Raw genomic sequence first — 24,965 nt, forward strand, 5'->3', positions numbered from 1 at the left:
TGGCTAGACTGCACATTTTCTATATCAAATAACTTTCCCTGCATTCCAGTGTATTTGCCCTGAGTTTCTACTTTTTAAAAAATCCAGAACAGGGACCAAGTGCTACTTGACATAAAATGGGGTGAAACTTTTTTTTATGGTATTCTGTCTTCTTACTTAGATAAAAGAGAGAGTTTAGAACAAAAAAGAGAGACTTTGAATAAAATAATTTATAAAAAGATTTTTTAAAGACTCAGAATAATTGCATAAAAATAAAGAAGCAAATCAGAACACTTAACTAGGCTATTCATCCTAGATATTCTTTTTTTTTAAACTTATGATTACAGTGTGTTTAAATTATTTGCAAACAACCTTAGATATTCCTGCTAGAGGATAGAGAATATGATAAGGTGACAGAACCACCATGATAACGCACTGGGAATGAAGACCAAAATTAGAACCCACTTGATGAATGATACACGAAGAAGGGTGCTTCAGTAGATTATTAGTTCCAGTGATTTCTTCACTCTGTTGAAGTGGTGTCAGATTATCCACACCCTTGCCATGATTTCATGGTGGGCAAATAATAGCTCCCAACCTTTGGCTTTGAGCTTGGCCATGTGAGTTTTTGGATCCATGGGATGTCAGTTGATGTGATGCAATCAGAGGCTTGGAATGTCCATGAAAGTGACTCACTACAACAAGTACATCCCACAGGTAGCCACTGCCCCGAGCCTGAGTTCCGGAACAAGGCCTGGAACCAAGCCCAGAAGCAGAGCCTGAAGCAGAGCACTTACGCAGGGCTCGCCTAGGTGAGCCAAGCTACAAGAACTGCAACTGACCTGAAGGTCTGTGAGTACAGATCCATGTGTACCACTGAGTTTGGGCTCTGTGTCTTGCAGCATTCTTGCAGCACTAGCTACTTGTCACAGAAGCTTTGCCCTCTCCAATGTCTGAGTTCATCAGGACTGGGTCTCTTAAGTCTGTGTGTGATTAGCCAGGCCTGGATGATGGAGCACAGCCTTTTCACAAGGTGGTTGGCCCTGGTTTTTCTTGAGAAGCTGATTGGATCCTGTTTTTTTTTTTTCTTTTCTTAGAAATCACAGTGATGGGCAAGACTCTTACTTGTCTTTTTTTTTTGTTTTTTGTTTTTCTTACTTGTCTTTGGTATTGCTCAACATTTCCAAATTTCTAAATGACATGCTTAAACTGCTATGGCTTGGTTTTTCTTTTTAGAGAGTATTGCTGACTCTTTATTCTGGAAGTAGAGGGTATAATTCTGTTGCCACCACTCCTGCCCCATGCTACCCATACACGTCCCCTCTTCCAACAGCTATTTGACTGGAAGAACTCTCAAATGTCAGCACCTGTAGATCTTTGCATTCATGCTGGTCAGTGTCAGATCTTCTGCCTGAAGATGGAAGTCGGGTTGCCAGCGGGAGGAAGGGTCCAGGAGAGGGGGCGGCGGGGATGGTCAGCATTCCGGGAGCCCATATTTACTTAGTTCCATGATTTCCGTACAGTGTTTTCAGCTGCTCCTGGCGCCCTGACTGATAAACCTCTCTGTCGGGGAAAAGGTTTGTAAGTCCAGCTCCTCCTTGAACAAGGCTTTCAAGCTCTTTTCCTGTTTTCAGTCTACTCTTCACCTTTAGAGATGCCTCCAAGTTCTGAGTCTTTCCAGGTCTATTTTTCTGCAAATGTTTTATTTTTATTGGCTTTGATCCCTTCAAGCTTTTAGGTTTCAGCTTTCTCTTCTCGGCTAAGCCATTTCAACCCTTCTGTTTTCTATTACCCACATTTTGTTGACTTGTTTCACCCATTTCATCTTCCCTCCCGTTCTCTTTCCCCACTGTCATTTTAGGGATGTAGCATACAGGTTTAATTAACCCTGTAGGCCAGTTTTTATCATTTCTATAAAATGATAGAACTGGTAAGAGAAGGTACCTCTATGGGTTTATTTTTTATTTTTTCATTTATACAGAAATGAAGCACACAACATGCCTGCCTCAGTGCTCCCCAAATTCAGTTTGAGATTCTGTCATTTTGATTATCTTTTCACTCAAATCTTCCAATCAAAAGGACAATCAATTGCACTACATGTATATACGAGATAAAGATCTGAGAAAACACTTCTGTGTTTCCTTCAAGTCAAAATGTTTAAGGCAATCCTACACCACTTTTACTTTAGAATCAAAATCATTTTGATTAATGCATATGAAATGACCTTTGATATATGGCCTAATTTTGAATAATCTGTATATATATAAATTACTCATATGTTCTACGTCTATTGTTTCTTACACAGTCCTAATCATTTACTATAGGAACACAGGCTCATTGTAACACATCAGAAGATAAGCAGGTATATAAATGAAAACACTAATAATTCTTCCCCATCCATTCACTTTCTAAGGCAATGTATATTATTGATTTGCTCTGAAATCATCCACAATTTGTACATATACCTAAGAAATAATATGTTAAAATTGTTTCACTAATTCAAGACATTGGGATTCAAGATACAGTAGACAATTTATTCCAGAGTAAGGCACTAGGCTGACATGTAAAATTGTAAAGGTTATAACTGGAAAGTCAATTTCCTGACTCACCGATATTGAAGTTATAGAAGGGAAATGAGTGGATTTCCAGGGAAGAGCTTTTTGGAGAGAGCTGTGCTAGCCATCTTTTTTCTACTCACCTGCCCCCCAACCTCAGTTCAGAAGGAAGGAAGAAGAAGGACTTTAAGGAGACTACTCAGAGAGCTTAATATGTGTCCTTTATCCTGTGCAGTTGTGAGGAGGGGAGGAGATGGTGGGTGAGCCTGGGGGGTGAGAGACAGGCAGAGTAGAGTGGCTCTGGCAGCAAAATGGAGGAAAGCATCTATTGCGATAGGACTGACCTGTGCTCTAGAGTTTGCTGAGCAAATAATGTGTGAGTGCTTTCCATGGGCCAGATTTTGGCTGTGGGTGAAAAATACACTGGGGGTTGGAGGAGGTGGGATGGTAGCTATAAGACCTCAGCAGAAAGTAAATGTATGAACTGTAGATTCCCAAGAATGTAGTCAGAAGGAAGAAGGCTGTTTTGGGATGGAGCAAAATACAGTGGGAAGGGCCACCAACACTGCAAGATTTTTGAAATTCTAAGGAAAAACATTCACAAGAGAATGAGCCAGATTAGGCTTAATGCAATGAATGCAAAGGTAGTTTATGACAGGGCAGAGAATTTAGAAGATTCCTTGTCCTTTTACTTCTTCTTCTTTCACTCTCCTTTCTCACCAAAAGGGCTAGACTGAGACTACAGAAAGGAAATAGTGAAGACAAAGTACAAACAAGAAGCTGACCAAGCTTATTCTGTGAGGCCAGTATCATCCTGTTACCAAAACCAGACAATGGTATCACAAAAATAGAAATTACAGGCCAATATAGGTAAAGAGGTGCAAGAATCCTCAGCAAAGTATTAGCAACCAAACTCAACAATACATTAAAAAGATCATGCACCATCATCAAGTGGGATTTATCCCAAGGATGCAAGGATGGTTCAATATCTGCAAATCTATCAGTGTGATACACCATATTAACAATTTGAAGAATAAAACCATATGATCATCTCAATAGATGCAGAAAAAGCTTTCAACAAAATTCAACATCCATCTGTGATTAAAACTCTCCAGAAAGTGGGTATAGAGGGAACATATCTCAACATAACAAAGGCCGTATATGCCAAACCCATTGCTAACGTCATACTCAATGGTGAAAAGCTGAAAGCATTTCCTCTAAGATCAGGAACAAGCCAAGGATGCCCACTCTCACCACTTTTATTCAACATAGCATTGGAAGTCCTAGCCATGGCAATCAGAGAAGAAAAATAAATAAAAGGAATCCAAATTGGAAAGCAAGAAGTAAAACTGTTACTGTTTGCAAATGATGTAATACTATACATAGAAAATCCTAAAGACAGCACCAAAAAACTACTAGAACTCATCGACAAATTCCGTAAAGTTGCAGGATATAAAATTAATATACAGAAATCTGTTGCATTCCTATACACTAATGACAAACTATCAAAAAGAAAAATTAAGAAAACAATCTCAGTTACCGTCACATCAAAAAGAATAAGATACCTAGGAATAAACCTACCTGCAGAGGTAAAAGACTTGCACACAAAAAACTATAAAACGCTGCTGAAAGAAATTTAAGATGACCCAAACAGATGGAAAAATATACTGTGTTCATGAACTGGAAGAATTAATATTGTTAAAATGACCATACTCCCCAAGGAAATCTACAGATTTCATGCAATCCCCATCAAAATATCAATGGCATTTTTCACAGAACTAGAGCAAATAATTCTAAAATCCATATGGAAACATAAAAGATCCTGAATAGCCAAAACAATCTTGAGAAAGAACAAAGCTGGAGGTATCACACTCCCTGATTTCAAACTATACTACAAAGAAAGCTACAGTAATCAAAACAATGTGGTACTGGCACAAAAAAAGACACACAGATCAATGGAACAGAATAGATTCCCAAGAATCTATTCAGAAATGAACCCACACTTATCTGGGCAATTAATCTATGATGAAGGAGGCAAGGATATACAATGAGGAAAAGATAGTCTCTTCAATAAGTGGTGCTGGGAAAACTGGACAGCTACATGGGAAAGAATCAAACTGGACTATACTCTCACACAAAAATAAATTCAAAATGGATTAAAGATTTAAATGTTAAGACCTGAAACCATAAATCTTCTAGAAGAAAACATAGACAGTTTCTAGAAGAAAACTTTGACATCAGTCTGCAAAATTTTTTTGAATCTGTCTCCTCAGGCAAGGGACACAAAAGCAACATTAAACAAATGGGACTACGTCGAACTAAAAAGCTTTTGCACAGTAAAGGAAACTATCAACAACATGAAAAGGCCACCTACTGAATGGGAGGAGATATTTGCAAATGATATATCTGATAAGAAGTTAATATCCAAAATATGCAAAGAACTCATACAACTCGACATCAAAAAAAACAAACAACCTAATAAAAAGATGAACGGAGGACCTGAATAGACATTTTTCCAAAGAAGGCATACAGATGGCCAACAGGCACACGAAAAGATGCTCAACGTCACTAATCAATCAAAATGCAAATCAAGTCCACAATGAGATACCACTTCACACCTGTCAGAACGTCTATTACCAAAGAGACAACAAATAACAAGTGTGGTGAAGATGTGGAGAAAAGGGAACCCTTGTGCACTGCTGGTGGGAATGTAAATTGGTGCAGCCACTGTGGAGAACAGTATGGAGGCCCCTTAAAAAATTAAAAATAGAACTGCCATATGATCCAGCAATCCCACTTCTAGATATTTATCTGAAGAAAATGAAAACACTAATATGCATGCCTGTGTTCACTGTAGAATTATCAACAATATAGCCAAGATATGGAAGGAACCTAAATGCCCATCAATAGGTGAATGGATAAAGAAGGTATATATATACCACACACACAATAGAATATTACTCAGCCATGAAAAAAAATGAAATCTTGCCATTTGCAGCAACATGGATGGACCTAGAGGGTATTATGCTGAAATACGTCAGAGAAAGACAAATACTTATGATTTCACTCATATGTGCACTCTAAAAACAAAACAAATGGACAAACGTAACACAACAGAGAGTTACAGATACAGAGAACAAACAGGCGGTTGCCAGAGGGGAGCAGGGTGAGAGGAGGAAAGAAATAGGTGAGGGAGATTCAGAGGCACAAAATTCCAGAGGCAAAATAAATGAGTCATGGGTGTGCAGGTACAGTGTGGGGAATATAGCTCAAAATTAATATGTAATATCTTTGTATAGTGACATGTCATAGCTATAGTTATCGCACAGAAATATCAAATCACTCTGTTGTGTACCAGGAACTTACATAGTGTTGTAGGCCAATTATACGTCAAAAACAAACAAGCAAACTCATAGAAAAAGAGATCAGATTTGTGATTACCAGAGGTGGGTGTCGGGGGGAGGGGGGTTGGATGGAGGGGCTCAAAAGGTACAGACTTCCAGTTATAAGACACATAATTGCTAGGGATGTAATGTACAACATGATAAGTACAATTAACATGGCTGTAGCTTACATATGAAAGAGTAAACCCTAATTGTTCTCATCACAAGGAAAAATTTTTCTCTATTTTTACAATTTTGAATCTATATGAGATCATGAATGTTCACTAAACTTATTGTGACAATAGACTTACTGTGATAACTTGTGACAATCACTTCATGATGTATGTAAGCTCATTACGTGGTACACCTTAAACTTACACAGTGGTGCATGTCAATTATCTGTCAGTAACACGGGAAGAAAAAAAGATTAACTTAGTGTGTAATGGAGGTTATCAACTAAATAAAAATTTAGCTGTGGGGGGAGAAAGATATAAAGATAACGAGATATAAAGCACCCCCCCAGAGCCCTCTCCTCAATACGGGAAAACTCTGTAGGGCCCCCCAGGCCCCCAGACTCAGAGCTCTCCCTGTGGTTGTGGTAACTGGACTGCAATTCAGCCTTCCTCTGGTCCAGTCCTGCTGCCTTTGCTCCCCTGGAAAGAGTCCCCGGTACTTGTCTCACAGGCATTTCTCCATGTTGCACGCTATTTCCTTAGGGACCTGACCCACGGTGGCTTAGTAATAGTCTCTCTGCTTCTACTTTTGCACCTTAATAACCAGGATAGCTTCTTAGCAACATGAATCAGATCATGCCACGCCCTCCTTAAAATCCTCCGATAACTTTCATTTGCTTCTGGAATAAAATCGGACTCTGTCATGGCTTCAAGGCCCTCCCGTCTGCGATCCTGCCCGACTCACCATCCTCTTCTCTCTCTCTGCTTCCTGTGCTCCCCGCCACTGGCCTTCCTTCTATTCCAGGGATTTTCAAAAGAGTTTAATGGACTCCTTTTTTTTTGCCAGTACTCCAATTGGAAAACCCAGTTCTGCCAACGGACTGCCTAGCACATACTGGTATCCAAAAAAGCACTTACCAAATAAATGAATCTCTAGGAAGTTAGAATCTAAAAAGAGAGCCATTTCATTTCTGAACGTGCTCGTGGTCCATCGCATATCACTGAGAAGGCCGCTGAGGCTGGACTTCTTTGATTGTTTGTCTCGATCTGTAAGGAAAGGTTGGACCTGGGGAAGTGGGCCGTTAGGACTTCATCAGACCTCGTGCAAATTTTCCCAGCATCAGAATTCTGTTGAAATCTCCTGAAAAATTCCATTAAGAGGCAATCTTGTCCCATAATGAGACTTAACTCCATGATCGCACAATATAGCGATTGTACTTCCCTGATTCATGGTGTTCTCCACTGTCAGTCCTTTCCTGATTGAGGTATCGGACACTCAGACCAACCTTGCCTGTCACCTTCTCCTGGTTATGGCCTGTAAATGCTCCTGTTGGCTGCCTCACACCCCTGGGCCTCACTCTAACACCGATGAATGGGCCCTTGAAACCCACTGAGCCCCCCGTTTACAGAATGTTATGTTTGCTATTGTGTCCCCCACTCCCATTCATATGTTGAAGTCCCAGTTCCTCAGAATGCAACCTCGGAGGAGAGAGGGTCTTACAGAGGTAATGCAAATTAAAATGAGCTAATGAGGATAGTCCAATATGATGGCTGTCTTTAGAAAAGGGGGACATTTACACACAGAGACAGGTATATGGGGAGGACATCCCATGACCATGAAGATGTCCATCACAAGCCAAGAGAGGCCTGGAACAGATCCTTCCCTCACAGCCCCAGAAGGAACGGACGCTGCTGACACCTTGTGTTTGGACTTCTAGCTTCTAGAGCTGTGAGACGGGATGCTTCTCTTGTTAGGCAACCGGAGCAAATACTGCCACCGCATCCGTGCCTCATCTGCTGTGCCCCAGGGGCGCTGAGCTGCCCTGAGCCAGGGTGGCTGGTCTCACAGAGAGCACATTCAGCTGGCAGAAGGTGGGGGGGGGAGTCGAACATGTTCAAGCCTGTCTCAGCCGCCCATGGCAGACCTTCTCTAAAGGACACTGGACAGAACTGGGTCATGTTCTAGCTGCAGGCAGTGCGGGGAGAGACCTCTGCCTCAGCAAACAGCTGGGTGCTCTCTGTGTTGAAGGCTCTTTTCCATAACACAGCCACTCAGAATCATCAAACTGGTTCATCAGTTGTGTCCAGGGAGATGTGGGCCTCACCTTTCCGGCACCTGGTTCAACAAAGAACGTCAGGTAGCCAGCCATCTTTGACCAGATGATTCATCGATTGTGCTCTTTCCGCGGATCAGTCTCTCTTCTAGCTCTTAGGGGTACAGACTTGAAGGAGACAGAAAAGGTCCCTATTTCATGGTGCTCACTGCAGTGGTAGGGGACAGGCAAAGAGACAAAGACTAGTTAAGTCCTCCTGGGAGGCTTCTTTCGGTGGGGTGGTCAGCACTCTGAGAAGTGGTCAGTTAAACTGAGAGCTGAGACACAGCCACGTCAGTGCTTCCACATGGCAAGAAAAAACTGGAAGAAGCCAGCTGGGAAGTCTACAAATTTAAGTATTATTAGAAGCTTTTTTTCTTGGAAAATCTCAAGGTTAATAAATTCCAGCAAATTCCAATTTTGCAATCAGATTAAGCAATGGGAGATTCGGCCCCTTGGCATGCATTTGGCACATGAGGACACAAATGCTCAGATCGTGGTCGGTGCTGGCTTTTCCCTCCTTTGCGAACCAAGGTCAATTGTCCAGAACTTTGTAGATCTCTGGCCAGTTTCTACATAGGGCTCAGTAAACGCTCTCTCACACAGCTGATTAAAATGCACAAGTGAAATAAAGTACCCAAAGAAGTTTCCCTGCTTCCAGGACCACTCCAGAATGCCTCTGAAAGGTGGACCCTCACCAGCTTGTTTACCTTCACCAGTTTGTGACATGCATCAACTCTACAGCTAGGATGCTGTGACTGTCTTTGAGTGTAATCTCTCTTTTTTTTTTTTTTTGAATGGGCCCTTTATACCTATTGGCACGGAATCTTCCTTTCTGGTGTTCGCAACTCTAGGGTTCTCTGGAGGTAGAGTCCCCTTCGGGCAAAATGATTCCACTCCTAACAACTTTCACACTCTCAAGAAGAGAAGAAGACCCCAAACAAAGGTCAAATCGATCTTGTTTCTTTATGTGTCTGCAGAAAGGCTCTGTTTTTGAGCAGGGACAGCCTACTACCCTGACATGTGACACCTAACATCCTCACACATCTGCCTCCCTGGCTTTAAGGAAAAACAATCCAGTTCTAGTTCCTAAACACTCTCCACCCTGGGTTGTCCAGCACTGTCCCCAAACACTCCAACCCCCAAGACAGTACACTGCTCATTCCCTCTCTCTTTTTTCCCCACCAAATATTTTCTTTTTTCCCACTCCCTCATTCCCCTCTGGCTTTTCAAGGGTGGTCTCTTGTTGGTAGAGTGTCTACTGGTGGGATCAAGGTCATCTTAACCCACATTAAAAAAAGGCATTTAAAAACACGGGGAGGGCTTCCCTGGTGGCACAGTGGTTGAGGGTCCACCTGCCGATGCAGGGAACACGGGTTCGTGCCCCGGTCCGGGAAGATACTACATGCAGCGGAGCGGCTGGGCCCGTGAGCCATGGCCGCTGAGCCTGCGCATCCGGAGCCTGTGCTCCGCAACGGGAGAGGCCGTAACAGTGAGAGGCCCGCGTACCGCAAAAAAAAACAAAACAAAACAAAAACAAAAAAACACGGGGAAAGTGTTCTCACTTCATTCCAGTTCTCTGAACTAGAGTATCCAAGAGCAGTTTCTGCTTTTCCAGTGAGTGTTCGAAAATTCTAGCTTATTTGCCTTCTGGAGAGAAAAATGTGCACCTCAAATATCCTGTGAGAGGCCTTGTGCTATTTTTGAGAACCCAGTGAAGCTTTCAGGTACACAGAAGCCCTCCCGGAACGCTACAGGACTCCTGTCTGGAAGCCTGTGGGGAAGCAAAACGGTGTTTCTAACGACTATTTTCCATTTGCTACTGGTTCTGCCGTGAAGTTTCTGCTGAAACCTCTCACTGTGCTTTAGGGAAGGTGAACGTTTCCTACCTGGTGGCCAGAGCGGGGACTAGCCCTCCAGGACGGGGAGGGAAGGAGGGGGAGGGAGGGGATGGAGGAGGGGGAGGGGAGGAGGACCGAGCTTGTTTCCAGGGAGGCGCGGGCGGGCCGGGGCGCGCGGGCGGGCCGGGGCGCGCGGGCGGGCCGGGGCGCGCGGGCGGGCCGGGGCGCGCGGGCGGCCGGGGGCGGGACGCGGTGTGCGCGGCCCGGCGCCTTGTTTACCCGGCGTCCTAGCAACCGACGGGCGCGCGGGCGGAGCGTGGGGCGCGGTGCGGGCGCCGAGCCGGGCGCTGCGGGTGAGTGAAGCCCGCGGGCGAGTGCGGCCCGCGGGCGCCGGTGTCTTTGCTGCCGTCCGCGTGGGTGGAGAAAGGGGAGTCGCGCTCGGGCCCCGCTTCTGGCCCACTCCCCGGCTTCCCCTTCTCTCCTCGGGCCCCAGATGCGCCCCCTCCCCGTGTCTCTCCCGCGCCCGTCCCGCCCTGCCTCCCCGCGGACACCCTGCTCCTGCCCGGGCCCCCCGCTCCGCCGTCGCGCCCCGCGCGCCCGCCCGCTCGGGCCGCACCCTCGTCTCCCGTCCCCCGTCCCTTCCCCCTCCGCGTTTGCAGCTCTGCCTCAGTCCCGGCGCCGTGCTCGCTGCCGCCCTCCCGCCTCCCCTCCCCGCTCGGCCCGGGAAGCCAGCCTCCCGCTCCGGCGCGTTCCGCCCGTCAGGGGGCCGCTTGCTGCCGTCATCACGTGTCTTCACGCGGGCTGAGTTTGCCTGGATTCAAGGCTCGGTTCCGGGCAGTTCGGAAACTGATTTTTCTGTAGGTCTCACCGCCTAGCTTCCTCGTTCTCGGGATGCCAGGGTAGGCACTGTCTCCTAACCCGCTTCACCAGCCACGGTTCTGGGTCTTAGGGTGGACGCTTTTACTCCTGTAGTCTCATAAAGAATTTGGTTTTGTTTCTGCTCAAGTGTTACAGAAATTATTCACGAGTGGGTTTCATTTTATTAATGATCCTGGAGGCTTGCAACGGACCCTTAAAAAAGAAAAATTGTTGTATCCACTGGATGAGTAGAGAACATGAGTGTAAAGTGATTCTCAATTTATGGCAACAAACACATGCAGTAAAACTTTTTTCCCTGTAATTGTTAAACTTTAAAATCTTCAATTAATTCGAAGATATGTACTATGTATGCCCATGTGTTCATTGTAACCATGTTTCTCAGGCCCTAAGAACTCATGGATTGACACTGGGTGGAAACGTCCCATCAGCCTGTCTTGATAAAAAATGTTAGTTTTTGAATTTTCGCCCGAGTTATACTTACCATTTTGGAACGTCACTGGAATTATTGGAATAAATGCTGTAGCTTTGGTTCTCTTGGTAAATTAAGAGGCCATTAGAAATTTCTCATACTTAAGAAGAAAAAAAATACAAGACCACCTATTTTTTCTTTTAAAAACTCAGTTGGGCCTCCAAAGTCTTTTTTTTTTTTTTTAAAGATCTTTTATACATGGTCTTCTCTTCTTTGGGATTTTGTTCCACTTTTAATTTTTCGAATACTATTCAAATCATATTGTACTTGCTTTCTGGATGCTCATAGGCTCCCAAAGATTTTCTTAGGCCTTATTCTTAAATCAAGCCTGACCATTGCCGCAGCTCCTGGTTTATTAGACTCAGAAAAACAATTTGAATAGAGTCAAATGTGTTACACACATTCTTAGAAGAATGTATCATGATGAAAAGACTTTTTGCCTGTCGTAGCTCCTTCGTAAGTGTCTTCCAGGAAGTTACTCTATGGCATGTTGACTGCCACAGTCTTACGTAATTTCACATTTTTCTTTTAAAAGGTGCAAGAAGGAAATGATGCATACAATTCAGCTTTATAAACCAAAACAAGTTTGTACTTAACATTAAAAACAAATAGAACTGTCCTCCTGAACCTTTCCATATAAGATAAATCTATTTGCATTTATTCTCGTAGTACTGGGAAACTCAGGAGTGTCACACATAAACATCAGTACCTGCTTATGTGTTCAGAATCTAGCAGAAACAAAACACTGAAATACTAAAACGACTGCACACAACAAATTCGTACATTTTTTGGTATACCTTTTATTTCACTAACACTTTTTCAGATATATATATATGTACATATGTATGTGTATATATATATATATGTTGTTCTCAACCTTATCTGATCCAATACTTGCTTTTTATAACAAATAGTTTGTAATGCCCACTTTACTCTTCTGAAATCAAAATCATAGTTTTAAATCTCAATGGTGCTCTAAATGTAAAATAAAGGAAGATAATTGAAATAAAGTGTCAGCATGTAAATGCTCAAGTATATATGTGTGTGTATATATATATATATATATATATATATGCTCAGAATATATAATGAAGTGAGCAGTTGCTCTAGCCTCACATAGAATTACTGTGTGTGCAGTAGCTCCAAATACACACGTGTCACCGAAACTTAAAATTGTGTGACTAACATTTCAGTCAATGACATGATTTTACCAACTGCTGACGTCTTGGTAAAGTTCTGTGTAAAATGAAGTCTATACAACTGTCCTTTGATTTATATAATAGTTAAATTCTGGAAAATTCAGTGCATATTAAAACTGTGAAAAAATCCTTCATGATTATTTGTAAAATAGTGATAGGTTGTAGGCTCAGGTATTAATTATCTGAAGTGTTTACATACTACATGCTGGAGATTGCAGCATGATTCTTCCTTCTGGGGGACTGTCCCGCACGTTGCAGGACATCTGGCATTCTAGGTCCTCATCACTAAACGCTAGCAGTGTTCCATTCTTATCGTTTTGATAATGAAACATCTGTACAGTGTGTGTCCCTGCTTCTCGGCAGCCGGTACTGCCCGTCTGAGGACCTCTGACCCAGATGCCCCTGTTACTGTGTTTCAAGACTTAATACAGGATGGAAAGTAAATCTCCAAATCATTTCTGTAGAATATTGGTACTGAGCTTTTGTGATAATGATGGGTTGAGGGGGAAGCTAATTACATTCTTTATTTAACTTTTTTAACCATTCTCTAATATTCCAGAAGAAAGGTTTTAATGATCAGTGTTATTACAAATGAGAAAATAAACAAGTATAGATTATCTGAAAAAAAAGTCTTAAATGTCCATTATGTATTAATGTCAGAACTTATTTATTAGCTTGGCTCTTATTTAAGTTTACAGATAATGTTATCTTTTCAAATATCTTCTTTTAAAGGCTAATTTCTATTTAGCTAAAGTAAAATTTATTTCAATTTCTGTTTTACATTTTAATGCTAGACTCTTGGTAATCTAGATAAACAGGCTAAAGAGATTCTCATTTGTTCTCACATTTGCTCTTAAGAAAGTTGTGAATTACAGTAAAATATTCTGGGCAGGGAGTATGGAATTTGAACTGCTCAAATATTTTGATTAATAGGGTCAATATGCGCTTTACCAATTTTCAGAAAAAAAATTAAAATTCTATGTCACTTAATGTTTTTATTCTGTTTCTTATGAATTCAGAAGGCACTTGGGGGACATCCAGTGCTCTCAGGATCATTTTCATCAGCCATCATTGCACTGATGCAGATGTATGATGATGACAAAGGATAACAGAAGTCATTTGAATAGCATGATTCTAAACAATGTGTGATCCAGCTCAAAAGAGATCGCTCACTTCACCTCTGGCCCCAGCAGAGCTGCAACCCAAAGGCCTTGATGCCAACCTCCTGCAATTCTTTTTGTTTCGCTCCTGGACTTTCCTGTTTCCAATTTCTGCCCAGCTATTTGAATTCTCTCTCTTAGGCCCAGGAAAATGAGAAAGAAGCTCTTCATTCCAGGGCAGGCAGATACTGGAAAATCCTTACGTCCTCGTCAGTTTCACTTAGCGCTGGTTCAGGGAAAGTTGACTATTTTATTGAATTGAAGAGCAACTGGATAATTTAAAAAATCCAGCTCTGAGATGAATAAGCAGAATGTGGGTTGGGTAAGTGCTAGCTTAAAATCTTGAAAATGAGCAATGTTCCGGGGGAAAGGTGGATGCTATTGTCTCTCTCTCTGCCTCGACGCAGTGTGCGCACTGAGCTCGGGTCTGAGCATCGTGGGATCCCATGGGCACGGCACTGACAAGGTCCGCGCAGTGGACGGCTGCGGGGCACGGGGCTAGGGCCCTGGAAACTACCCCTCTCAATGAGGCGATACTGAAGGAAATTATTGTGTTTGTGGAGAGTTTTATCTGTAAACATCCCCAAGAGGCAAACTATGTTTTTGTAGAACCACTGGAATGGAAAACCAGTTTGGACCCCTCAGCCTTTGGACCGGGTTACGTGGTCAGGTAAGCCAGTGAATTGCTTCTAGAGTTTAATGTCTTCGGTTGCACGTTTTTTATTGATTGGTTGTAGGTTTGGGGCAAGTCGCTTAACCTCTGTGAATCTCAGAAATCTCAGAAAACCGGAGGCGCTCGGGTGGCATCTGAGGATATTTTGTTTGGCCAGCGCACTAATTTTTAAATTTGAATTTTCTTTCCATAGGGGATGTGTTTTCCAGGTCACCACACTCCCAACGTTTGCTGTTGCCTTGCGACTGGTCTTTCCGCTCCTATGAACTGCCAGATGCCACTAGGCATTGATTTTGTGATCTCAGATATAGACAAAATCCCTTCTGATATTTAAATCTGTACAATCTATGGGGTGGCAGAGGGAGAGTGGTACATTTTGCTTAACATAAGGGAGAAACTTCCTAACAATTAGCATTGTCCTCAAATGAGAACTTTCCAAATCTGAGATTTAGAACAAAAAATCCTATCTCCACCTCAAACAATGGACTACCAGTTTATGTCTTTTGAACATAGCTAAATAGATATCTTATGTAAATTACATACGTTTATATAACTATATTATACTTATATGAAATATTGATATATAAGTATAAATTACAATTGTAAATGATAAATTTATATAAATTCATATATACTGTTTTTGGTCACATCCTCAGTTTATGTGTCACTCCAGGCATTCTGATCCTCTTTTCTGTATCTCTGTCCGTCTTTGGTTTTGCCTATGAACTTTTTTTTTTTGCGGTACGCAGGCCTCTCACTGTTGTGGCCTCTCCTGTTGGGTAGCACAGGCTCCGGACGCGCAGGCTCAGCGGCCGTGGCTCACGGGCCCAGCTGCTCCGTGGCACGTGGGATCTTCCCGGACCGGGGCACGAACCCGTGTCCCCTGCACTGGCAGGCGGACTCCCAACCACTGCGCCACCAGGGAAGTCCGCCTATGAACTTTTAAAGTCTGATCTTTTCAAAAACAGCTCTCTAACTAGGCAAAGTTTCCTATAGATGCCTTTTCCATTTTTTCCCTTTGGGATTATTTGTGAGAATAAACTCAGAATTTAATTTTTAGAACTGTAAAATCATTCTTGAACTGTATTTCAAAAGCTCTTTAGTTCTGGTATCATGATCTATTTTCTCTCTGAATTTTCTGAAATCTTTTTTTTTTAATCGTATTTTTAACGGTGCTTATGGTCACTTTCTCCCAAAGTGCTTCATTGCTCCCACCTAAGTTCAATGTAGCATCGCACATTGCTTTTTCTAATTTTTGAAAGATGAACTCATCTGTAAAATCAATTAAAAACGTGAACTACTTGGTGCAAAGATGGATTTAAAGCAAATGTCAGAAGAGATCAAGATTGTTGTTGTATTGTTGTTGTATCTTGCCTCTCTACTAATTTTGTGTACGAGTGCAGACGTGATCACATCTGTGCCCTAGTTAGGGGGGCTGACATACATATAATGTATCACTATTTCTCTATCCCTGTCCAGTTTTCTTTGCTTTATTTCTATTTTTGTATCTCGCATACAGTCTCTAGATACAGTGTTCCCTCAAGCAGGATGTTTTGACATTTTGACACCATGTATATTCTGAACCAACTACCCCTTGATTGTCTTCCTTCTGTCAAATTTGCCATGCAGCTTTTCCGTGGGCCAACTTTTCTATACGTCATTCTTGTTTCTTACCTGTGTTGATGATACCTTTGATGCTGGAAGGGATGAGAGGGGTGTGATAGCAGCGCTTGTTGCATAGGAAGGAACGTGTGTCTGTGTGTCTTGATGAAAACCAGGTAGGCACTGACTGCCCCGAAGAAGGCAAAGGATACAGCTGAGATTTTGGTAATACTGGAGAATACCAAATGCTTTCATATCCAGGTCTTGACCATACCCCAAGGAACTGTCAGCAGCCCATAGCCACTTGGTGTCTGCTACGTCCAGCAACATAAGAAGCGAGGTAAACCAGGGGTGCCCTCAAAGGCAAGAAGAGTGTGTTGTGAAGCAGCCCCACTGCCTCATTCTTCGCCCTTTGGTTCACATGCACTCTTTTTGCTCAGCTCTTGAACCTTAGAACACATTTATTCATTTATTTAAAGTGGGGGAAGCCCACTAGTCAGGATTCATGTCTGTAAGTCCGTGTGGATAGCCAAGTCATCATGAGGAATTTAAGCCTAGAGTCTCTGGACGCATTGCTACCAAACAGTAATATCCTTGCATGTTTTAGAATAGAGGCAGATTCTTCATGGGGATATACATTCCCTCAGTCCTCTTGTTCCAAAACAAGTCAATTGTATCTATACTGATACAATTTTTGTTGATCTCTGCAGATATTTCGGGGGCTGTGTTTATACTTGTGGCCTCACTTCTCAGCAGATGTTGTGCATCTCCAAACGCGCTCTCTGTAGCCGTCAGCACAGTTGTGATCAGCCTTCTTCTGATTTAGGCTCATCGCATCTCACGTTGAAACCCATCCTTCAGTCACACAATGAGGAGGTTGTACGTTCCACCCACCACCTTCTTTTGTGCGGATGGTTATTAATTGACTAGATAAGCGCAGGACTTTACGCATGGCCTGATTCACTCATTTCCTTTAGATTCATTCCCGATGTGCAGCTGCTCTTCCTGTAGTATCACCTCTCCACGTTCGGTTTTGAGGGGAAAATGTCTCGACTTTCATTTTAATGGAAATCATAGGTCTCTTATCACCATTTCCAATTGCTTGTGTTCTTATCACACAGGATGAGATTAACAATCTTCCTAAAACACCTCAGAATGAAGCCCAAGCCACTGTAAATTAAGGCCAAGTGACACCACTCAGTGGTGACGCCATGTGTGGGGGGTGCACAGAACTGAGGCGCTTGAGTCTCTAGAATGTAGCTTGGGTGAGCGTTCAGAATTGCTTTGTGAAAATGTTGGTACCTGTTCTCTCCTTTGGTAGAACTATGATGTTTGAATCACGTCTGCTTCGATATCGCTGTATGTCAGTTGTGAACCGCAGTCTGCTGTGTCTCAGTTATGTACATGAGTCGGGACCAAGTTATATGCCGGTACGAGTTCTGTGTGGATGAGACAACAGGACGCCTGAGCGAGGGCTCCTCCTCTAGTGATGCACACTTCACACACAGTTCATACCTTTTTGGTCCTTAGTTTTCTGATCAGTATCACTAAGGCTGAATTACATGATCTCCAGCCTTAAAATGGTATTGTTTTCTGAGACAATAATTATCGTATTTTGGTAAAATTTCAAGGTCACAGTATAAAGGTCAGTGGCCCAAAGTTCTGTTATTGAACTCTGGGTTATCCCTGCGCATTACTACCTAGTTTCTCACCTATAGACTTATTTGTGGAGTAATTACTATGTTCTGGACATGGAACCTGACATCGGGGATTAAATAAATCAGACCTTTTTTCTTGCTCTCTATAGCATAAGCTGAGTATTTTTAGCTCCCTCCTGCAGTTCCAGTTTAAAAGTCTCTTGATCAGGTCGGTGGATTTCATTTATTCTTTCTTTCATTCTGCTTGACCTTATCAAGGTGGCTACAGCAGTTTTCTTCCAAAGAGCTCTTTCCTCAGCGCCAGCAGACCGTGAGCCTGAAACGGGAGGCTGCTTTTGGACAGTCCTCTCCATCACTGGCGTTTTAGCTGTCTGTTCAGCTGCAGGCTTCCGCCGGCAGAAGCAACGAGAATGTCCTATGCCCTGCCGTTATCCTGGTCTCCCCAGGAGTTTCAGCTTCTCAAGTTCGGGAGCTTGGCCCTGTGGGCATTCAGTCTGCCTGTGTCTCCGTCCTTTCCTCCTCCGCTCAGCACCAGCGGCCCGCCCCAGAGCAGACCTCTGAGAAAGCTCCTCGATCCTTAGGGCGTTCTTCCAAGAGCTTTATTCCTGGGAAAGTAGACGTTTTGTAAACGATGCGTGTCCCTGGCAAGTCTAAAAACATTTTGCTCCTTCATTTATGAAATAGTAGTAGATTGTCTCGAGTGTCAACATTTCACAGCTATTTATCTGCGTTACAATGTAAAATATCAGGTCTTAAGATGTGGACAGTTTTGCCAGAGCTATCAGTGTGCAGTGAAAAGCTAGGCAGTTTAGGTGATGTTGTAAGTGGTGGAAATCTGGAGATGTGTCGCTGCCGTGAAAGCATCTTAGTCTTTTAGGAATGCCGACCTAAGAAGCTAAAATGGCCAGAGACACCAATCTAGGAGAGCTAATGATTTCTGATCAGGAAAAAGCCTAGTTAGAAAGATTGCTTGTTATCCTAAAGTAAACCAAATTGGAGGTTTGGAGTGGGAAAATAATCCATTGAGGGGATCTAGTTTGTCTTTTTTCATAGCTTTTTTTGCTAATAAACAGAGTAGCCAAGACAATTCCTAACCACTAATTACTGTGGTATACAAATTTTATAAATTAAATAACATTAGAAATCCACAAAACATGAAAGGTTCTGTAGAACCAGGGATTTTTGAAAACATGTCCAATGCATTATTAGAAAAACAAACCCCAAAACTGTGATTGAGTTCACATAGGTATTCAAGAAATTGTTTAAAAATTTTCTTCCTGGGTATATCACGTTGCTAATAAGTCTGGGGATTTAAGGGCCTGAGTGTGGATGAAAGTGGGAAAGTAGATGAGTTTCTAACAAGAGGTATTTATATTCTCTGTGCTTTATCGTGAGACATGGAAATAATTTGTTGAAATGTCTTAAATTTAACTTCTGCTGGCCTCCAGGTTAACCTTAAGCTTTCAAAAAACAATTTTTTTTTCATTTTTTAGTGAAACAACAGTCGAGTCAGAAGAAGCGGATAGCAATGCACAGCCTTTGCTGTTTCTCTCTGTGCCACAGATCAAAATTAGGAGCTTCGGGCAGCTGTCACGTGTGTTGCATATTGCCACAGATGCCAAGCTGAGGGAAGCACAAGCGTGTATTGAAGGTGATGTTTACACTCCAGTCTGTGATTTGCACTTTCAGAAACTTAATCTTGGGGGCGGGGGAGGGAATCATTCCTTACAGTCTCTTGACAAAAGTTCTCTAACCTGAAAGGTAAAAAGTGCTATGTTCAACTTGATTTCTTGACTTAAAAATGTCATTGATTTATTTTGGCTGAAATGTTATGCTCATATCAGATTTCTACTTTAAATGAGAAGCCTAATGCTTTACCGTTAGTAAGCTTCGAGATCTCTAATTTTAGTATGTCGTTTAAAGAGAGACTTCTTAGCTCCTGGAAAGACTTGACGCCTTTAAGGTTCATGTCGGGGGAAAAAAACCGCTGTCCAGGGCCAGCACCAGTGTCCACCCTCTCATCCTGCATTCTGCTGGTTTAAAGAGAGCCTTCTTAGCTCCTGGAAAGACCTGACGCCTTTAAGGTTCATGTTGGGGAGAAAACAGCTGTCCAGGGCCAGCACCAGCATCCACCCTCTCATCCTGCATTCTGCTGTGATGGGTGGTGATTCGTTTCCTTTAAAATGAATGTAGCCTCTTGCTTTAGCGTACAGCCCATAATCATCTCACTTCCCTTTTGTCTCAGCCCTTTGCACTGTGGAAATACACAGCTTTCTGTGAATAGTTACATTCATTCAGTGGGAAGTATTTTTCCTCTTCACTAAAGTTATGTAATGTTCTTATTATTGTCTAATCGTCTAACATGCAAAAAAGAATGTGATTGATCACCTGCTGTAATTGGGCTCTAAGTATTTCTTACGAGTAGAAACACCTGACAATAGGTAATTATGTCCTATATGTGTTCTGCTTCTTTGGAATCGTGTGACCAGTGTGTCCCAGGCATAAGGTCCCTCATCTGTCTCTCATCATTCTTTGCCACTGTCCGTGGCTGTGAGGTGGAAAGTTAGTCCTTTTTCTTTAAGATGTGAACCTTAGAACAGCAGCTTCTTTTTACATCTTGACTGCTCTCCCTGTACATCAAAGCTACTTTTCTGAGAGGGATGAAATCTTGAGAATAAGAGTGAATTTAAGAAGAGTCAGTAGACGCATGGTTGTTCATTAAATTCAACTTAATATGTAAACTTAATCCACAGAGTGTTGTACGCCCAGTCTGGCTAAATATGCATCCTTCGCTGCATTTTGCCCTTTCTGTAAGAGTTCTAGGTACAGCTCTTCGTTTTTGGTCCACATTGCGTGGTACCTGGCAATTTGGAAGTCAGCTTTGTGTCCTTCCCCAGAATTCACCTCGTATCTTCATAATCCTTAGAGATGACAGCCGTAAGGTGGTGAGTGGAGATGCTCACTAAGTGGTTGGTTCCCAGGCCTCCTTCCCTTGCTCCCCCCAAGACTCTCCTGCTGGTAGTCTGCGTCCTGTGGGAAAGTTAGTGCCGTCGCCGTGCTTCCCATCAGGTCAGGCTTTCTGAATTAGTCCCATAGGCATCCCTCAACCCATCCAAATGCATATAGATTTTCACCTGAGTTGAATTCCTCCTTTCTAAACACGGTTCTGCCCCTTTCTCCCTCATTTTCAACCATATAGTTTTTTGGCCTTTATTAAATTCTGTTTTCAACATCTCTAGGTTCAACTTTCAACCTTGATCACAAGTTGGTATTTAGAATTTTCACTATGATTTTGGCATGTACGTAAATACTGGTTAGATTCGTTTTCCCAACTAATGTCAAAAGACATTGAAAATATAAGCAGTTCAGACAGGTGGAAAAGATCGGCAGTACATCTGTAGACTGAGAAAAACATGCTATTTTGAAGAGAAAGCATTTGTGAATACTGTTCACTGGTGTACGCACACACACGCACACACGCGCACACACACACACACACAACACACACACGGTTCTAGTGATCATTCTTCTAAGGAGACCAGTATTTCTCTATCTTCAAATCAATTCTGAATGTATTGATTGAATGCCTCTTCTGAACAATGCCCCACAGTCAACTTAAAAAAAAAATAGACCTCTTAGCTTCTGTCCTATTAGGGTGATAGCATATGGAGATGATATTACAGTACAAGTAAACATCTCAAGAGGGGTGAGAAAGTTCCTAAGTACAGTAAAATCTGAGAATAGAGATTAATTCAAATTGGGTCAATCAGAGAAAGCTTAATGAAAGAAACACATTTGAGTGGGCTCCAAAGGATATGATAGTCTTTGTGGTTCTTGCAATAGAAGATAAGAAGATAATTTTTTTTAATTCACTTTTTTGATCAGCAAACAGAAACCCCATAGCAAAAATCCTGGGCTTGGATTATAATATGCTAAAGGAAATAAATGAAGACTCATCTGTATTAACTATTCTTGATAAAATTACCAAAGATGATGATCCTGAAAGTGAGATTAAGATGAAGATTGCCCTGCTACTCAAGCAGCTGGACCTGCACCTACTCAATCATTCTCTGAAAAGTATTTCCTTGTGAGTCTTTTTTTTCAAAAAGAAGCCTCTAAAAATTGGTTATAAAAAGTACTTTCAGAGCTTTAGGGAAAAGACACAAGAAAAATAAAGTTTGGAAGTGGTTGCTATTGATTTAACATTACATTTTTTGGAATAAAATTTTAGTTATTGCATGAAGATTTCTAATTCTAAACAGTACACTTTTCAGTTAACATGGCTAAAACATTGTAGTGGAGTTTCATCTAATTCTGAAGACATTAAGTGGTCTTGTTATTTTCAAAGTCTCAAACTAGTAGATAAATTTAAAAATTATAATGCAATTATCGTGTAGTTTATCAAGTTTAAAACTTGTTCAGTTGTCTAGTATTTTCTAGTACTTTGGAATTATCATTAAGAAATGAAGTGAATATTGAAATGAGTATATTTGATGTTGCATTCAACGCGAATCACTGATTCTTTGATGTTTTGACAGTGTTATAACACTGTAACCTGGTTAAAATTCACTGTAATTTTGTTGTTGTATAATTTAACTGATATTTTAATTACAAAAAAAGATATTCCCCCTGATATAATGAAATGTTTTCATGTTGTTTTCTGTAGATTCTGTTTTAAAGTATTTAAAATGAATTTCTAAACATTTATTTCAGAGAAATACGATTAAATCCAGGGACTGTTAAGAACGATATAGAGCTGCTTAAACGGTTCTCAGGAAAGGGAGAAAAGACGGTCTTGGACTCTATCGAGTACACCTCAGGTTCATTTTATATTATATATATTTTCATAATTATATTTTCAAAATGCTTCAGTAGCTACAGTAAATATTTAAGAAATGAAAACTTAAAATTTCAATCCTATTTTTTTGAAGCCAACCTATTTTACAAGTTGAGGTTAAGGAGCTCCTTTTGATTGATTGATAATTGGTTTCAGATTACGAGTTTTCAAATGGATGTCGAGCCCCACCTTGGAGACAAATTCAAGGGGAAATTTGTTATGTGCTGGTGAAACCACATGACGCTGAAACTTTGTGCATTACTTGTAGCAAAGAAGGAGTGTTTTTAAATGGTGTAAGTAATTTTTTAAAAACCGTATTGACTTTGGTCTCCGTCAGTGCAGGCATGTCTCCAGGACTGCATCCCAAAACCACAGAAAATGAAGTATGTTCTGTGGGATTCATGCAGATCCCTTTGCTGTGTGTTTGCTGCCTCTGTGTCCCCTTGCAGGTCCTTAAGTCAGTATTCTAGGAAATGGCCTTCAAAGTGACCCGTTCCACTAACTACAGCCTCTTTAACATAATCAGTTTGCTGATTAATGACACAAGTATTTAAGGAAAGACAAGTCGATAAAGGAGCACCGAGGTAATGCGGAAGCAGTTGGAAGAGTTGAGGGGACAGACGAAAGAGCAGGGAGGGGACCCACATGCGGGAGCCTGGAGGACGTGCCCCCGGAGTTGGGGCCTCCGCAGTCTGGGGCCTAAGCGGCTCCGGGCAGGGCCCGCGCAGACTGGGACTCAGACCCCTGAGGCGTGGACCCCGCTTGCGTGGGTTTGCATGTCTGGAGAATGGTCACCTCCAGGCCGTGCTGGTCCCCTCGGAGCCCAGGAGTCTGCATGGAACCGGCCCCGGAGCCCTGAGGAGTAAGCGGCGCCCACTTAGTGTTGGTGGTGCAGGAGCTGGGGCAGGCTGGGGCAGAGCCTGGCCTGGGCCTCTGACGGTGGCCCGGGGTGTTAGTGGGTATCTCAGGGGTCACGGTGAGCCTGGTTCTGGGCCTCTGGGTTCTTCCAAAGGAAATTAGAACCAACTGTTGCTACGGGGAGCAACTGCCACTGCCGGGTGAGGGGCCGTTGCTAGGTGGCTCTGACAGGACGTGGGAGGGAGCATGTCCCTTCTGCCTCATCCAGCCTCCCCACTGCCCTCTCCCCCGCCGGCCTCCCTCTGCCGGCCTCTCCCCGCCTGCTGCCCGAGACTCAGCCGGCCTGGCAGCGGAGAAACACAGCTTTGCAGGCTCCCGGCCCAAGGGTCGCAAAGCAGAGTGTGGGCGGTGGGCCTCGACCTGAGAGAGTCGGCACATGCATGGCCTTCTGGATCCTCTGGGTTAAAACCTTGACACTGAGCCTCACGTCTGCTGACTGAACTTGGCTAGAAGGAGCTCAGCTTCCTCTGAAAACCCGGCTCTTGCTGTCTTCCGTGTAAAACTGGGGCTCGCAGCAGAATTCTGCAGGGAGGGTCCAGATCCTTAATGGGGACCCAGCTATCGCAGGGCGCCGTTGGAGCCTTGGCCTGGGCTGCTCTCGACATGCAGCCGTGTTCTCGGCGGCGGGGCTTGTCTTCTGACCTGCCTTTCGTGCTTGTCCCGTCAGCGTGGTCCTGGGCTTATTTCTGCACAGAGGAGCCCGACAGCCTAACTATGATTTGCTTTTGGTTTGCTTTGATGCTTTAGAAAAGCGAAATCTCTAACCGGAAAATAAGAGCTTAGAGAAAAAACGGAATGCTTCTCTTGGGCCTTCCAGAGTGGGGCAAGGAGCCTTTGTCTCTGTAAAAGGCTATTGACGCACGTACAACTTTATTTGACATGGAAACATCTGAGTGTTTCTCTCAGGTTAAAGAATGAAAGAAAAGGATCTGAAGCTGTTCAGTCGTTACAAGAAAATGTATAACACACTACAGTTTGCATGTATCTGTATGTTTTACACATATATACAGTTATACATGTAACACTACAGTTTGCATGTATCTGTATGTTTTACATATATGTACAGTTATACATGTCACACTACAGTTTGCATGTATCTGTATGTTTTCCATATATGTACAGTTACACATGTAACACTACAGTTTTTATGTGTGTATGTATGTGCAAACACACACACATACAGGGGGAAGGAAGAGTAATAGTAGGAAAGCAAAGTGAAATGAGGAACGGAAAGAGAGAAGAGGAGAGGCAGAGGCTGAGGGTGGAGGGACAGGTGGTCACATAGAGGTCCTACCCCTAGAAAATGAGCCCATAGCAATCTCGCTCCACACGCAGCAGGGGTAGAGTGAGACCAACAGAAACACAGCCTTTTATGTGGTGACATTCTAACCCAGGCCTTCTATGACTTCGTCAAAAGCTCTTGAAGTCATAATGCATTTTCACAGGAGAGGAGTGGGAAGGGAGCTTTCAGGTCTCTGCTGGATAGCAGCGTGCCCTGTGCGTCTCAGGGGCACTTGGTAAAGTCTTGCTGAACGAATGAATGAAT

General features: G+C 42.7%; 1 protein-coding gene across 11 annotated transcripts in view; it reads left to right on the forward strand.

Moving 5' to 3' along the window:
- The first annotated feature begins 743 nt into the window (after positions 1–743).
- Positions 744–24,965, forward strand: part of ODAD2 (outer dynein arm docking complex subunit 2) — a 219,812-nt gene continuing 195,590 nt past the window's right edge. For 3 of the 11 annotated variants that reach the window (XM_079915230.1, XM_079915234.1, XM_079915235.1), the window contains exons 1-8: positions 10,288–10,377; positions 10,886–10,923; positions 13,591–14,053; positions 14,139–14,401; positions 19,158–19,315; positions 21,550–21,751; positions 22,378–22,484; positions 22,658–22,794. In XM_079915230.1, the coding sequence (XP_079771356.1) occupies positions 14,178–14,401; positions 19,158–19,315; positions 21,550–21,751; positions 22,378–22,484; positions 22,658–22,794 (828 nt within the window). In that variant the 5' untranslated portion in view covers positions 10,288–10,377; positions 10,886–10,923; positions 13,591–14,053; positions 14,139–14,177. Of the gene's footprint in view, positions 828–10,287; positions 10,378–10,885; positions 10,924–13,590; positions 14,054–14,138; positions 14,402–19,157; positions 19,316–21,549; positions 21,752–22,377; positions 22,485–22,657; positions 22,795–22,955; positions 23,086–24,965 lie in introns of those variants that run through there. The other 8 variants (XM_079915238.1, XM_079915237.1, XM_079915236.1 and 5 more) reach the window with 8 other exon arrangements.

The sequence above is a fragment of the Stenella coeruleoalba genome (genome assembly GCF_951394435.1).
Source record: "Stenella coeruleoalba genome assembly, chromosome: 2".
NCBI lineage: Eukaryota > Metazoa > Chordata > Mammalia > Artiodactyla > Delphinidae > Stenella > Stenella coeruleoalba.